This window comes from Equus caballus, chromosome 24 (genome assembly GCF_041296265.1).
Source record: "Equus caballus isolate H_3958 breed thoroughbred chromosome 24, TB-T2T, whole genome shotgun sequence".
Classification (NCBI taxonomy): Eukaryota; Metazoa; Chordata; class Mammalia; order Perissodactyla; family Equidae; genus Equus; species Equus caballus.
Window position 1 is genome coordinate 34137884 of NC_091707.1, and position 16462 is coordinate 34154345.

General features: G+C 39.0%; 1 protein-coding gene across 50 annotated transcripts in view; it reads left to right on the plus strand.

Moving 5' to 3' along the window:
- The window catches only part of TTLL5 (tubulin tyrosine ligase like 5), a 280680-nt gene that overhangs the window by 96061 nt on the left and 168157 nt on the right, over positions 1-16462 (plus strand). For all 50 annotated transcript variants that reach the window (XR_011432241.1, XR_011432240.1, XM_070250190.1 and 47 more), the window contains 5 exons: positions 3708-3865; positions 4819-5125; positions 9623-9743; positions 12418-12564; positions 13673-13776. Coding sequence is in view for 48 of the 50 variants with exons in the window: in XM_070250190.1 (XP_070106291.1) it covers positions 3708-3865; positions 4819-5125; positions 9623-9743; positions 12418-12564; positions 13673-13776 (837 nt within the window). In the remaining 2 variants the exon portion in view is untranslated. The remainder of the gene's footprint in view (positions 1-3707; positions 3866-4818; positions 5126-9622; positions 9744-12417; positions 12565-13672; positions 13777-16462) is intronic.

A 16462-nucleotide genomic window follows, 5' to 3' on the forward strand; every position in this document is an offset into this window, starting at 1 on the left:
AGTAATCTGATGGGAAAAGAAAACTTTTTAACAAGTGGGCCTGGAATTGGATATTATATTTTTAAAAATGAACCTCACCCCGTATCTCCCACAAAAATTAGAGATGATTCATAGACAAAAACATAAAAGCAATTACTCTAGAACTTCCAGAGGAAAATATCTTTGTGACTTTGAGCCTGGCAAAAGTTTTTAGACATGACACAGAAAGCAATAAGCAAAAAGGAAAAAATGATAATCTAGATTTCCTCAAAATTAGAAACTTTCATTGATCATAAGATACTGTTAAGAAAATAACCAGGCAACATCAACAGACGAATGGATAAAGAAGATGTGGTACATATATACAATGGAATACTACTCAGCTGTAAAACAGAACAAAATCATTCCATTTGCAATAACATGGATGGACCTTGAGGGAATTATGTTAAGTGTAATAAGCCAGCGAGAGAAGGATAATCTGTGTATGACTCCACTCATATGAGGAATTTAAAATTATGGACTAAGAACAGTTTAGTGGATACCAAGGGAAAGGTGGGGTGGGGGGTGGGCACAAAGGGTGAAGTGGTGCACCTACAAGACGACTGACAAACATTAATGTACAACTGAAATTTCACAAGATTCTAACCTATCATTAACTCAATAAAAAAAAATAAAATAAAATAAAAAAAAGAGAATAACCAGGCAAGCCATAGACTGAGAGAACATATTCATCAAACACATCTGTCCAGGGTCTGATATCTAGGAAATAGAATGGACTCCTACAACTGAATAATTAAAAGACAATCCAATTACAAGTGGGTAAAATATTTGGTCGCTTCAAAAGGAAGATATGTGAATAGCCAATATGCTTATGAAAATGTGCTTAACAACACTGGTTATCAGAGAATGGCAAATTAAAATCATGAGATACCACTAAATGTCCAGCAGAATGGCTAAAATTATATCAAATCATCATGTTGTACACTTTAAATATCTTACAGTTTGTCAATTAAACCTCAGTAAAGCTGGAAAAAAAATGACAATCAAATGGTGAGGATGTGGAGCTAATGGAACTCTGATAAATTGTCACTGGCAGCATAAACTGGTACATGTACTTTCGAAAGTCTGGCAGTCTGTTAGAAAGCCTAGAAAATTCCATTCTGAGATCTTTACTCAGAAGAAATGAAAAATTTAGCTGTAAAATGACTTGTACAAAATGCTCATGGCAGCTTTATTCATAATATTCCAAAACTGGAAACAACCTAGATGTCCAGCAAGAGGAGAGTAGGTGGACTGTGGATTATTGATATAGTAGACTAACCCTCAGCAATTAAAAGGGATAAATAGTGATACACGCAACATGGATGAATCTCAAAAACAAGCTGAATGAAAGGAGACTTACCCAAAAGAGGTCATACAGTATCATTCCATTTTTATGAACTTCTGGAACAGGCAAACCTAATATGTGATGAAACAGTTGGGAAAGGTGGTTTCCTTTAGGAGTGTGAGGGAGGGATTGACTGGGAAGGGGTGTGAGAACTTTCTGAGGGGATAGTAATGTTAGAGTTTGGGTTATGCGGCTCTAGGCATTTCTCAAAACTCAACAAATGGACATTTAATATTTGGGTATTTCACTGTGTGGAGTTTTTAGCTCACCAAAAAAAAAAAACCCTCCCCAAACCAAACAACAACAACCCAAAGCCCTATAAAACAAATATTGAAGTCCAAATACTAATAATACGTATGTTGAAGTGTTTAGGAACAAAGCGCACTGATGTCTGTGTGCAACTTCGAAATGCTTTAAAAATTAGATGAATTGATGGATGGATAGAAGAATGGAAGATTGGATATATATATGATCAAACACATATAGTAAAATATTCATTGTAGAAACTAGGTGGTGAATATATGGATGTTCACTGTACAAATCTTTAAACTTTCTTGTTTAAGTATTTTCGTAATAAAACATTGGAAAGATAAAATGAAATAGATGTAGCTAAAAGGCATTACAACTTTTTTATAGGGAATTCAGTTGTTTATCAATTCAGAGACATTTATGGTATGACAGCTGTGTGCTGGGCAGTCTCAAGCATCACTGATCCAGTGGTCAACAGGACATGCTTGCCCTCATAGAACTGTCATTCCGTTGATCAGATTCACGCTTTCCCAGCAGTCCCTGCCACCATCTCTTGTACTAGTTAAGATTTTTTGTCTATTCAGGGATTCTTAGAAGCTCTTAGTTGTTATTTAAAAATATCAGATGTGTTTTATTTTCTTTATTATTTAATTGCCTAGAAATCTCTTTATTTTCACAACTGTGCAGGGGACGGAGTGTTCAGTTGTTGGGACTATGATATGCTGGGTTTGAAGTGTTTTTAAAGTTCACTAATTTGCTTCCTGTTTCTGCCCCCAATGTCATAACCTTCCCTGTTCTTGGCTCAATTTCCTCCTCTAGGGAGAAGGCCTCAAAAAGATTTACTATCCAACCCATCTACCCAGAAATCCCCAAAAGTCCTAAATAGACCAAAAAACACAGCCTTTCCATCATTCCCAGAGATTGTAAACTCCCAGAGGAACGAGGATGATTCCTTAACCTCAAAGGGAATACACTTTGAGTTCTAGAGAGTTCAAGAGGGAGAAAGTTCAGAGCCAACCAGTTAGATCTTGAGTTCTGAGTATACAGAGTTGGCTGCTTTCAGACACTAACGTGGATACATCTTTTCTGACAATGACCAAGAACCTTCACTCCCTTTGGTGACCTTGTTATCTCTGCCTCCTCTGTACTTTGCCCACTCTTTGTCTGGATTGGGCCTGATACCTCTCACTTCCCTAATTTGGGATTTATGTTACTTTGACTAATGCCTAGTGTAGCTGTTGCCATCCCCTTTCCCCATCCCATTTCCCATTCATGGCCTGATTGAATTTGGCCTTGTCCTACCTCTGCTGCCTTCCCTTGTCTGTGCCTCTGACTCAAACTCCTGACCTGTACTCAACACCTGGAGTGTCTCTGCCACCTCTCCCCACCTCCTCCTGTAACTGAGTATGCTCTAAGGGAGGAGTTCCTCATGTTGGAATGCTTAAGACGTAGTGTGTCCCAAGGTCTTAGTAACTTTTCACTAAGACACTTTCCGTCTGAGTCTCCTCAGCTCTGTGCTACCATATTCACAGGTTACCAGCCATTCTTCCCCTCATTTCAACCTCTGCTAAATCTTTGTTTAGTCTCCTCAGCTCTGTGCTACCATATTCACAGGTTATCAGCCGTTGTTCCCCTCATTTCAACCTCTGCTAAATCTTTGTTTATTAAATATTGTATACATTCAGAAGAATATTTGTTTGATTCTAAGTTTTAATGAATAGCAATAAAGCAAACACCTCTAGCCACCATCCAGCCTAAGAATGAAAATGTTACCAGTGTCTCCCAGTCATTCTTAAGGTATTAGGCATTGGGTAGCACTTTATGATCTCTGCAATAAACAGTCAGCCGGTATTACTGAATACTTAAACATACTTAAACGTTGTCTTCAGATATGTTTTTGTTCAGAACATTTAGCAAATTCAGATAGGCCATTAGTGAAGTTTTAGTGTAGATTCCAGTATTCTCATTTATCTGTCAAACCTTTTAGAATTCACTAGAGTGACCATGCCCAGTCTGTCATCATTACAGAATTCTGTCATAATAAAGGAGAGAATTTTCTAAAGGCTGTAGCTACCATATTGTTTTTTCCTAGAATGGCTGCTGATGGAGCACCAGAATTGAAAGTCGAGAGTATGAATTCAAAGGCAAAGCTGCATGCTGCTCTTTATGAGAGGAAGCTCCTGTCTTTGGAGGTGCGAAAACGTAGACGTCGGAGTGGCAGATTGAGGGCAATGAGGCCAAAATACCCAGGTACCTGCTGGTGAGCTTTCACCAAACTCTATTACCCAGATCCTGCCAGACTGAGTTAATCAGCTTCTTAATTAATACTTAGTGAATCAGAACCTTACTGATCACGTATACTTAATTTTTTTGTGTAGGCTTTTTCCTCTGAAACTTAATTTGAAAAGGATGGTAAATTTTTAAATCTTCCACTCTATAATATTTGTACTGAAGAATATCTGAAGCACACACATTTGGCTTTTGTTCTTATTCCAGCATCACATAACTTGCTGATACTTTAGAAATAATATTAGCTTCAGTTTAATGGAATCCTAAGCATTATTGTTCAGGTCTTTCGTGATTAAATATTAAGTCCAGTTCATCCTTTGATATTGCCGAATGACGTAAATGTTTTAAACATGAACAGACAAGGGGGAATTTCTTTCTCTTCCAGATTCTCCCCTGTTATCGGTCTGTTTGTCACTGACTGATTGACTGACTTCCTTTTTTTCTCCCTCCTTCCCTGGTTTGTTTAGCACCTGTATCAGATGCATTAGTCACTGGGGTTTCACTGGTGAATTAAAAAAATATGGTCCTTGTCCTCATAGACCTTCCAAGGCAGTGCAGTAGAAGGATGATGAATAAACATAGGATAGAAAGTTATTCCCTTGCTCTTTGGGCCTCCGTGAAAGGTGCCCTTCAAAAACCTCTAATACCCTCTAGAGATTGCTCTGTGAAGATAGATTTTGTCTTAAGTCATGAGACAGCCATTGGTATTATGATGAGAAACGTCTCTAATAAAGATCATTAGTAGGTCTTTAGACTATATAAGATTGGAGAGTAACATGTGTATGCTGTTAATTTTACATATTTGTGGTCTTAGTTAGAGAAATGGGTTTTTACCAAAAAGATAAAAGGAAGGTATTGGGAGAGTGGAAACTTTAATCCTTTTTTCAGCAACATTAGTGATTCTTCGCATTTAGTGATTACTCATCCAGCTGAAATGAATGTTAAAGCTGAGACAGAGAGTGAAGAGGAGGAAGAAGTTGCTTTAGACAATGAAGATGAAGAACAGGAAGCTTCCCAGGAGGAGTCTGCAGGGTCCCTTGGAGAAAATCAAGCCAAATACACACCCTCATTGACCGTTATGGCAGAACATTCACCCAAAGAAAATGCCGTGAAAGTTCCTGAATGGAATAATAAAGGTGAACAGTGCTGCAAAATTGAGACTCAGGAGTCAGAGCCTAAATTCAACCTGATGCAGATTCTGCAAGATAATGGCAATCTTAGGTATGTACCTTTTGTAATTATCATAGTAAAATTGATAACAACTAAATTGTACAGTGTACCAGGTACTGTGCTGGTGTCTTTTCAGCCATTTTTCAATTCTTAATCACAGCAGTCCTGTGAATAATGACTGTGGTTTGATATTATTGTTAATAAGGAAACTGAGCCTTAGAGAGGTTACTTGTCCAAGGTATAGAGCTGTGATACAAACCCAGGTCTCACTGGCCCGACAAATAATTGCTGGGTTTTAGTGTCAGTCACTAAGAGCAAGGAGACAAGCTTGAGACAAGGAGCTCAGGAAGCTCATGGTTTAGTATGGGGACACTTAAAGAGCGGGGCTATGACCCTAATATGGACAAAGTGCTCTGAGGATACAGAAAAAGGAGTGATTGATCTTGCTTGGGAAGATTAGAGAGACATTAGGGAAGAGATGATGTTTGAACCAGACTTTGATTGATGAGTAGGGCTTCAGGAGGTTTGGGAGGTGACAGCTAAGTGTGGGAGTGCTAGTGGAGGAAATAAAGGCACAGAGGTGTGATAGTACACTCATTCATCCCGTCCCTTCACAAGTATTTATTGAGCACTGCTCTGGGCCAGCAATTATGCTAAGCTGTATGCTGTCAGCAGTGGAGACCAAGACAGGCTCGTGGAGCTTATGATCTAGTGGGGAAGACTGACAGTACACAAAGAACAAGATAGTTTCAGGCAGTAAGAAGTGCTCTGAAGACAATAAACAGGGTGTAATGTTAGAGTGTAATTAGGCAGAGGGTTTCTTTAGATTGTGGTGTTCGGGCACGAAGAGGTAACCTTTGAGGTGAGTCTTGAATGATGAGGCGGAGCTAAGTCGTGAATATCAGGGGGCAGAATATTGCAGGCAGAACAGCAAGTATAGTGGCCCTGAAATTGAAATGAGGTTGGCGAGTTTGAGAAATACAGATTAGCGTGGTGGAGTTACATGGAGAGAAGGGTGTGGTAAGAAATGAGACTAAGAAGTTGGATGTCATTTGATCCTAAAGGCCTTTAGGAGGAGCCTGGACTTTATTTTCTAGATGGATAATTTTTAAGCAGATGAATGATATGGTCAGATTTTGAATTGGAAAGTAAATTCTGGTTGCGTTGTGGGTTAGTGATTGACAAGAAGAGAACTAAAGGCAGAGAGGTGTGTTAGGGGGTGTTAGAATAGTCCAGAGCCAGGAAAATGAAGGCCTTGACCCAGAGCAGTGGCTATAGGAATGGAGAGAATGGGATGGACTTAATGAAATTTGCAAGTTAAATTGACAGGGCTTGGTCTCTGTAGATGTAAAAACTCCAAGAGACTGAATTTTCCAAATTTGGCAACTTGGTGATGCCATCAGTCAGTATGAGGAGCAGAGGAGTTGATTTCATTATATGCTTTTCATTGGGACACCGTGAGGTGGAAGTGCTTTGGGATGAAGACGTCCAGTAGATAGGTGAAAATACAGCTTTGAAGGCAGAGTTGAACAGTATTATACAGTTGGTAGTTACAAACTTCAGAGTGGATAAGCTTGTCCAATTCAGTTTAGTTCAGCAAGCTTAGACAAGGAGAAAAGGAAGAGAATTGAGCCCTGGGAAAAACCAGTGTTTAATAGTAAAGAGACCAAGAAATAGCAGTTAGAGGGGTAGACATAAAACTGGGAGGGAGTACTATGGTAAAAGCTACAAGATGAGAGTTTCAAGCTGTAGAGTGCTTCAGACATCCCAGAGTTAGGATGGGGAATGAAAAGAGACTCCTGCCTTTGGGACCTGGGATGGACTTTAGTGGGTGGAAGAGAAATTCCAAGTTGAAGAAATAAGAAAGCAAGTGTCAGCTTTTTCAGAGGGGTTGTCGATGAAAGGAAGGTGAGAATGCATGAGAGAGAGGAAGCTAAGAGAGAAAAGATTTTTTAAGGCAGGGATTCTGGAGCTTGTTTATAGACTAGGGGAAGGATTTGATGGCAAGAGGATTAGAGATGCAGACATGGATATATTGAAAAAGAAGGGTCCTAAAGGGAGGTGGAAAGAGGCCAGTGGAGGGGTATCTCTTCCTGTAAGTCAGAAAGAAAGCACTGGAGGATGAATGCAGTAGTTAGAAGTTAAAGGGGAGGGAAATTTAGGTATTTGTGCGTGATGCCTTTGTTTCCTAAGTTAAAGGTCAGTTCTTATGCTGCAAGGGTGGAGGGCGATCATGGGGTCTAGGGGGTTGGAGGAAGAGAGTTAAGCTTTGGAACAGTGTCGTGGAGAAAGAGAATAGCACATTGAACTGTGTCAGGAGACCTAGGCTCTGGCTTCTTAGTACTTACCAACTGGCTGTGTGATCATGGGCAAGTCAGAGAGCTTCTCTATGCCTCAGTTTCCTTTTCTGTTAAGCGAAAGTATGGGGTTAGACAAGTGTCTTTCAAACACTTGTCTTTGTGTGCTTTCTGGAGGGGAAGAAAGATTCCACTGAATTGGAATAGAGCATTTGAAAACCACTGGACTGTATTCTAAGGTCCTTTCCAGCAACAACATTCTGCTTAGCTGTTATAGAAATAAATTATTTCTTCATAAATGTTATGGATCTCACTTTCAGTGAGTAAACTGTTGTAATTGCAGGGTGTGTTAATGTAAGTCAGTGGTTTTCAGACTGGGTTTCCTGGAGCCGTCTGTCATTCTCTGGGACATCTCAGTGTTACTGAGAGGTCTGGGGGAGGTCCATGGCAAGGATTTGAGGCTCCAGGCCCCAGTCCCATAGTTGTATATTTTGTATACCAAGGATCCACGTAGGCTTTTATTGTTTAAAAATAGATTACTTCAGTATAGATCATTCTAGTTTGCATTCTTTCATCTTTTTTTGGTTTGTTTGTTACAAATGACTAGCTGACCAATGTGTCCACTAACTGAGAGACAACTTTAGGATGAACCTTCCGCAGTACTCTTTAATAAGGTTTATAGAAATGGAAAACTCAATCCTTGCTCATTTGACCTGCAACCAAATGATGATTGAAATCTCAACTTCCAAGCAATAATTCCCTCATCTAAAAATCCTTCTTGTTTTAGTATTAGAGAGCTATTCAATAAAATTAGATATTCTGTTACATTTGGAGGTGGCTGACGCATGCCATTTCTAGCTCAGTATATTACAAGTGAATTTGTTGACCAAAATTGAGAATCTTTTTCAATTATTTTGACTTGAAAATAATTTGTTGTGGAGGTAAAACTTATGGGAATGGTTGAGGGGAAAGGGGTATATCGTCTTGGGTAAACAAGAATATAATCGTTGTCCTTGCTGAGAAACATTTGAAAATATACATTTATTTCTTCAAAATCATATTGTGCTCCCATAAACTACCTCTGTTAGTAACAGAGATGTAGCCTTACTTACATTTCATGCTCTAAAGATCTTCTGTTTTAAACTCTCCAAAGCAAATCTACTTCCCAACCTGATTGCCCTCCCTCCAGTCCCTTCAGCACACACGTAGAAGCTAGACCTAGACCCGCTGAGGATTTCCAGTTTACTCTGGACGAGTCCTTCATCCTAGCCTTGGAGGAACAGTGAGGAGAAAGCATTCAGTGATTGCATGTGCGAGGACTGTAAACAAAGTTTGTGTTGGGCCCTAATCTTCGCTGATGTAATTTTGGCTGGAGTGTCAGAAGGCCGATCAGCTGAAGTAATAACCATAATCTCTCTTGAAGGAAAACAGATCTGCTACAGTTAGCAGCTGAAGTGAAAATCATCAGTGTCTCTCTCATACTTCTGTCTTCCCCACTATAGCTTCTCAGATTTCCCTGTTTCTAACCTGGACCACCAGGCAGAAATCAGCTGGGTTCTTCAGTGATGTCACTGAGGTGCTTTTTACTATATGTAAGGATTTCTTTTTCCCACTGAACATCTGGGCTCGTCCTAGCCCGTCAGTTCTACGCCAAACCCTGTTGGACCTCACTCATTTGTTCTGGGCTCCAGCCACTCCCGTCTTGTAGTTAAGAAAAGCATGGCCTTAAAATTTGGTCTCCAAAGTTCCTTTGTAGGATTTATCTATTTCCTGCTTTGGAGGCTTTTGCACACCAGAAATATTAGTTGCCATAGCAAAGCCATACTTTTGCACTAACTGATAAGTATGTTCTTAAGGGCCTCCAAGGCAGAAAAATCCTTCCACATTAATACAAAAGTTCTTCTGAAGATTCAGTACTTTTTCTGTCCATTCCCCCAAGAAAGTTGTTAAAAAGTTCAGAAATAAGTTATAATAGAGGGAAACCTGATTTTTCTATTCTTGTTTGATTTTTTCCCCCCATGGTAATAATGAGAAAATAAATAGGATTCTCCCTCCCTGATTCTTGTAATAGAAAAAAAAGTCTCGTGTACTATTGAGAAGGAATCTTTATTCAGTGACTGTGTGAGGGGCTTCGTTTTTCTTGGCCATCCCAATAGAAGGATCCTCAAAGGCCACTTCGAGAGAGGGAAGTACATATTTGCTAGGCTTACCTTGCTGTCTCATAATGGTGTGTTGTTTTGGATTTCTATAGCAAAGTACAGGCCCGAATAGCATTCTCTGCCTATCTCCAGCATGTTCAAATTCGCCTGATGAAAGACAGTGGAGGTCAGACGTTCAGTGCCAGTTGGGCTGCCAAAGAGGATGAACAGATGGTGAGGCTCTTCTTGTTGGAACCTTTTTACTTTCCCTTTTTCTTTTCTTTTCTTTTTTTTTTCTATTAAGGTAAAGAGCAATATGTTTTTCTGATAAAAGAATTATTCCATAGTATAGGTTATAGATTTCTCTTACTTTAATGTGAAGTACATCTTGGATCTGGAGCCATGTACATCACACTATGTGTTGAGCACGTCAGTTTATTTCGTTCTGAAAATAGGAATTGATTGCTCATTAGATGTCAGGCCCTGTGCAAAGCCCTCGAGAAGAATAACAATTTATAGAGGTCTTTCTCAAGCAACTTCATGTTTTATTAACACTTTGAGGGAAGCACTATCGTCCTCATTTCACAAATGAGGAAACAAAGACCCAGAGAATGGAAGTAACTTGCCTGTTGTCCCACAGCTTATATGCGAAACTGGAACTTGAACCCAGATATTGTAATTGTACATTATTTACTCTTCCATTGTTTCCCTGCATCATAAGGCATTTATTTTCTGTCCTGAGGGATCAAATTAGCTCTTGGAAAGTCCGCACTTTATCATAGGCCCTCTAAAAATGTACCATCCTCCATTTTAACATTTTTTCTTTACTAGTTGTTACTTTATAAAGTTCTTAGATTACTGGAAACAAACTTTGTAGTAATTTTTACTGCATATCAGTCATTTGAACATGCCTAGAATTTAATATTCTAGCAAGGTTTTTCTTTTTGGGTCAGAATGACAGGGAGCTTCAAGCTCTTTGGTAAGGTCAATGATTATAGAAGAAGGCACAGTCCTTCCATAGCCTTTATAACCACAGAGATCTGTTCTGAAAAGAGAAGGATGTTTAAGTATGAGAAAGCTGCATCGTTTATCCAACTCAGTGGTGACCCTACCATAATCTTCAGTTCTCCATATACAGGAGGCATACAGGGTGCCAGGCTTATTATAAAAACATGATGGATATCCCAGAAAACAACTTGTGAATTTAAAGTAGCCAATACAACCCGGAGATATAACCTTGTGTGTTGTGAATAATCCTTCAACCATCAGTGGAAAATGTTAGTTCTGCTCTTTCCAAGTGGAAAATTGAAACTGCCTTTATTGAGAGTCAGTTTGTCTGCTCCACTATGAAAAAATAATGTTTTAATTTAGTAGCTTTAACCACTCTATAGTAAAGACGGCAGAGTAGAACCATGAAACCCAACCCTCTGGTTGTGAGGCTCCTTCTTTATGCTGGAGTAAATTGGCACCAAAAGACAATGAACCCAAATCAAATTCAAGAAGAAAAAAATAGCTCAGAGGAGAATAACCACTGCAACTGCTGGCTTGGGATTCACAGAGGATTTCCATGGGGCTTTTTATAAGAACATTTAGGATCATCACTGCAAAACTTAATCCTAGTTCTGTGCATTCCTTTTTGAAAGTATATCTAGAGAGCAAAGCCTAATCCCATTACCTGATGATTGTGGCCTTGTTTATGAGGAAGGTAGGTGTAAAATTGCCTTCTCTGGTCCTGGTTAAGATTAGAAATTCTTTCTCACATAGCTCACAGAAGGCACGTCAATAGAAGGTCCCAAAATCTACCATCTTAAGGGGATTTTATTGTGTTTGGAGTGGGAAGGAGGGAACAATCATCTTTAAGGCCCTTGTCTTTGCAAAATCTCTCTTTGAAGCGTTTGTGATGTTATAAATGAACTGATTGGTATGTGTTCAGATTTCAAAATCCTTTACCCCATCTTGGGTGAGCTGCATCCCTTCTTCCCCTGAATGACCTTCCACTGTGTCCTCCTCACCAATCCCAGCTCTAAAAGCTCCGTTATACTTGGGGAAGGAAAAAAAAACACTATCACCTTTCAAGCATTATAGTAGTTCTTTCTTTCCCTTTATCACTAAACTTTTTAAATCAGTAGTTTCTACTCTTCACCGATATTCTTCATTACCCATGCGTTTCTTAACCCCTTCCTTCTATTCCTTGTACTCTACTGAAAGTGTTCTCTTGAAATTATCTCACAGTGACCAGATCCAGGGCCTTGTCTTGGTCGTGGTCCTTTGCAACTCCAGCCTCTTGGAGGCTTTTGACATGGGACCCTTTCCTCCCTTGTTTTGCGTGACACTAGTTTCTCCTGGCTTTCCTTTCTGCATTTCTGGTGTTTCTACCTTGGGGTTTTTTTCGTTTATTTATTTATTTTTTTTCTGATTCTTCCTCCTCTTTCCTATCTCTAAGTATGAATGTTTCTGTATTCTTTCTCTGCCTTCTCATTTTGGTGACTTATCTGCTCCCATGGTTTTAGTTTCTACTACCTATCCTTGAATGCTACTTTCCCTAAATAGCTTTGTTTGATTACCCTATGCAAACAATATCTGCACTCTTAATTATTATAGTACTATTTGTATATGAATTATGGTTCTTTTACAGCCACTACTTTATTACATAGTTATTTGCATACATAGTTGATTTTGATTTTCTGATTGCCAGTTTGTTGAGGGAAGAGAACGTTTCTTTTGCTTTGTTTTGCTTTGCTTTTCTGTATCCTTCTTATACCTAACATGTTTGCTCTGGGTCTTATCTGTTGACATGTATAGTATACATACTCCTCTCACATCTCTGTTGTGTAATCCCTTTATAGCTTGTCTTCTGTTGCTTAGCACCATCCCTGCTTTTTTCCCGCCAATGACTTGTAATTTGTAGGAGCTGGTGGTTCGTTTCCTCAAGCGAGCATCAAGTAACCTCCAGCACTCACTGAGGATGGTATTACCCAGTCGACGATTGGCACTTCTAGAACGCAGAAGAATCCTGGCCCACCAACTGGGTGACTTTATCATTGTGTACAACAAGGTAGGTGGTTTATTTGTTAGTCCTGTGCTTTAGTTTGCCACACACTAAACAGGCTAGAAGCCTCTGTCCAGCTGAACAGAGAGGTCCTTCTTCTCTTTTCTAGCATCATCATCCCCCATGTGTGACTGTTATGGGGAGCAGAACCTCACTCCTTAACCCAGCTGGGCTGAAAAGCTACTGTTACTTCTGGAGGTCCAGTGGCCATAGTTAATGCTTATCGAAAGACATACTCCTTTTGAGCACTGTTACACCTGAGATGAATCCTGGGCTATGTGATTGCATTGTCATTGTTGTGCCTGTAGACAGTGGTGAACTGACTATTTGGGAGCAAATTTGAACTGTGGATTTAATATAATGACATAATCTTCTTTCCCGAGAGAGTTATACTTTTTTCTCTAGAACGTTTTATACAGTGACATCACTTTACAACCAAGCCCAGGAAATATACTATTTAGTTAGAATATTTTGCAAAGCATCTTATAGCCAGGGGTTTCAGAATGCTTTTAGAAATATCATTTTTGGGGGAAAAAGTAGTATCGTCATTTTGCGGAAAGGAAAGCTGAGGCCTGGAAATTTAAATGGCTTTTGTAAAGATGTGTCGAATGGCTAGTAGAATATCAACACACCAAATCCATAGCCGCAGTTTACTCCAGATCTATTGAGAATTTTATGTCTTATATAAGTGAATAATTTATTCAGTTTGGATGCTTGTATAGGAGTATCTTCCAAGAGCTATCTTTCCTCTCCCTAGTTGTAACAGAATACAGTGTCTCTGTTGTCATACTCTTAAAGCTACAAGTGTGACTGTAGACATTACTAAGCTACTATGAAAAGCTCTTTTCTCAATGGACTAGGTGAGTAGAAAGTAAAAACATGATAAAAACTTACATTTATTCTGCAGCTTTTACTTGGGAATTCCAAAGTGTTTCATGAAATAAGGGAAGAAAGTAGTATATCAAATTTATAGATGGCGAAAGTGCATGGAGGAATTAAATGTCTTTGCTATAAAGACAAGTTAACCCAGGGGTCATAAAACAAGATGATGAAGTGTGCATTTATCAGGAGTCATTTTTATCTTGTTTTTCTATGGGTGTTGGGGACTGGGTAGGAAACAGAACAAATGGCTGAAAAGAAATCGAAGAAAAAACTTGAGGAAGAAGAGGAAGATGGGGTGAATACGGAAAACTTTCAAGAGTTCATCAAACAAGCAAGGTAGAAGACATTCTTGGTTAATAAAAACTGTCGTCTTCCATCTTCCATACTGCTTCATTGAATTCCCAGTATTCCCCTTGTTTCTAACATGTGGATGTGGGTAAAATCACTCTCAGAAGGAGAAAAGAGTTTCCTAGGCTTGGCTTCTCCATATCTCAGCCAATTACGTTGCTGTTGTCATGGTTTCAGTTATCAAAACACTGCTGCTGGGTATCTGGGCTATATTTCTAGCCAGGCTTCAAAATACACACCACTTGAAGTGCTGAGCGAGCCCTTTGGAAAGTTGAAGTTAGAGGCTTCTAGTGTTTACTGGATATGAATTTATCCCTGACCTACTGATGCAGTGGGGATGACCAAATTTTGCCTACACTGAGTGGGTTGAGGAATTGGCAATTTCTCAGCACTCTGAGGGTTACGCCTAATTTATATAAAATAGAGCAAGTCCTTCATGCTTAGGGCTGGTCTCTAGGGATTGAAAATCTCAACATTTGGCTCTCTATCTTGATACAAATCAGGCAGGCCATTTTGTCCATTTACAGTGTGTTTCCAAAGGAAGAGGTAACAAAGACATTTAATTTTAAATTTTGTAAGACTCACACTGGAAGGCCTTATTCTAAATTAGAGAGTTGTACAAAACCACTAAAATAAAGGATAAACATCGATATAACACTATTAATTAGGCTTCCCCTATCTAAGTCGCAGTAGAAAATCAGGCGTTGAAAATCAGTAGAGTTAAGTCAGATGGTGGTTTATCAATCACCAGCATAGTACGATCTGTGTTTAATACCTCCAGACTAACTGTAGCCTCAGTATCATGTGCTTAAACTCACAGCAGACAAACACATCGCTTTGCAGGAGTTCATAATTGTGTAACGTGATTTTGTTGACATTCTTGGGTCTTGAGTGACATGATTGATAAAGCAGGTATAGAAACAAAAGAAGAAACAGTTATATAAATATCATAAACGTGGAAAAGAAAAAAACTAGATTATGTTCAGAAAATGGCTCTACTTTTAAAGTTAAAAGAATAATTTCTACATCTTCCTAGGGATATATATAAATGTATAAATATGAAAAAAGAGAGAAAAAGAAACCTTTTAAAAGTGATGTGTAGGGGCCGGCCCAGTGGCGCAGCAGTTAAGTTCACATGTTCTGCTTTGGCGGCCCGGGGTTCGCCGGTTCAGATCGCGGGTGCAGAAATGGCACCGCTTGGCACGCCATGCTGTGGTAGGCGTCCCACATATAAAGGAGAGGAAGATGGGCATGGATGTTAGCTCGGGGCCAGTCTTCCTCAGCAAAAAAGAGGAGGATTGGCGGCAGATGTTGGCTCGGGGCTAATCTTCCTCCAACAAAAAAAAAAGATGGAAAAAAAAAGTGACGTGTAGTCCCCTATCAGGCCTAATGGGGTACTAAAAATGAATAATATATACTATTCACTGATGATATAGATTTGGAGATAAAATACATTGGAACGTATTTACTACTGATTGTGGATTAAATGTTGGTTGTTGGCAATATGTGGTAGCATCAGTCTTTTTTTTTTATTGAGGTCATCTTGGCTTTTAACATTGTGTAAATTTCAGGTGTATATTATTATATTCCACTTTCTGTATAGACTGCATGGTGTTCGCCACCAATAGTCTATTTTTAATTTGTCACCACACACATGTCCCCCTTTATCCCTGACACCCTCTCTCCACCCCCTTTTCATCTAGTAACCACTAATCTGTTCTCCTTATCTAAGTGTTTGTCTTCCACATATGAGTGAAATCATACGGTATTTGTCTTTCTCTGTCTGACTTATTTTGCTTAGCATAATGCTGTCAAGGTCCATCCATGTTGTCACGAATAGCACAATTTTGTCTTTTTTTATGGCTGAGTAGTATTCCATTGTGTGTGTATATATATATATATATATATACACCACATCTTTATCCATTCGTCCATTGATGGGCACGTGGGTTGCTTCCATGTCTTGGCTATTGTGAATAATGCATCTTTTTGTATTGTTCATTTCATGTTCTTTGGATAAACACCCAGTAGTGGGATAGCTGGATCCTATGGTATTTCTATTTTTAGTTTTTTGAGAAATCTCCATACTGTTTTCCATAGTGGTTGCACCAGTTTGTGTTCCCACCAGCAGTGTATGGGGGTTCCTTTTTCTCCACATCCTCTCCAACTCTTGTTATTTCTTGTCTTGGTGATTATAGCCATTCTGACAGGTGTAAGGTGGTATCTCATTGCAGTTTTTATTTGCATTTCCCTAATAATTAGTGATATTGAACTCTTTTCATGTGCCTGTTGGCCATCTGTATATCTTCTTTGGAAAAATGTTCATATCCTCTGCCCATTTTTTCATCAGGTTGTTCATTTTTTTGTTGTTGACTTGTATGAGTTCTTTATATATTTTGGAAATTAATCCCTTGTCAGATATATGATTTGCAAATATTTTCTCCTAGTTGGTGGGTTGTCTTTTCATTTTGTCGGTCGTTTCCTTTGCTTTGCAGAAGGTTTTTAATCTGATGTAGTCTCCTTTGTTTATTTTTCCTTTTGTTTCCCTTTGCTGAGTAGACATACTATTCGAAAAGATATTGCTGAGACTGATGTCAGAGTGTGCAGCCTATATTTTCTTCTAAGAGTTTTATAACTTCAGGTCTTAAGTTTTTAATGCATTTTGAGTTAATTT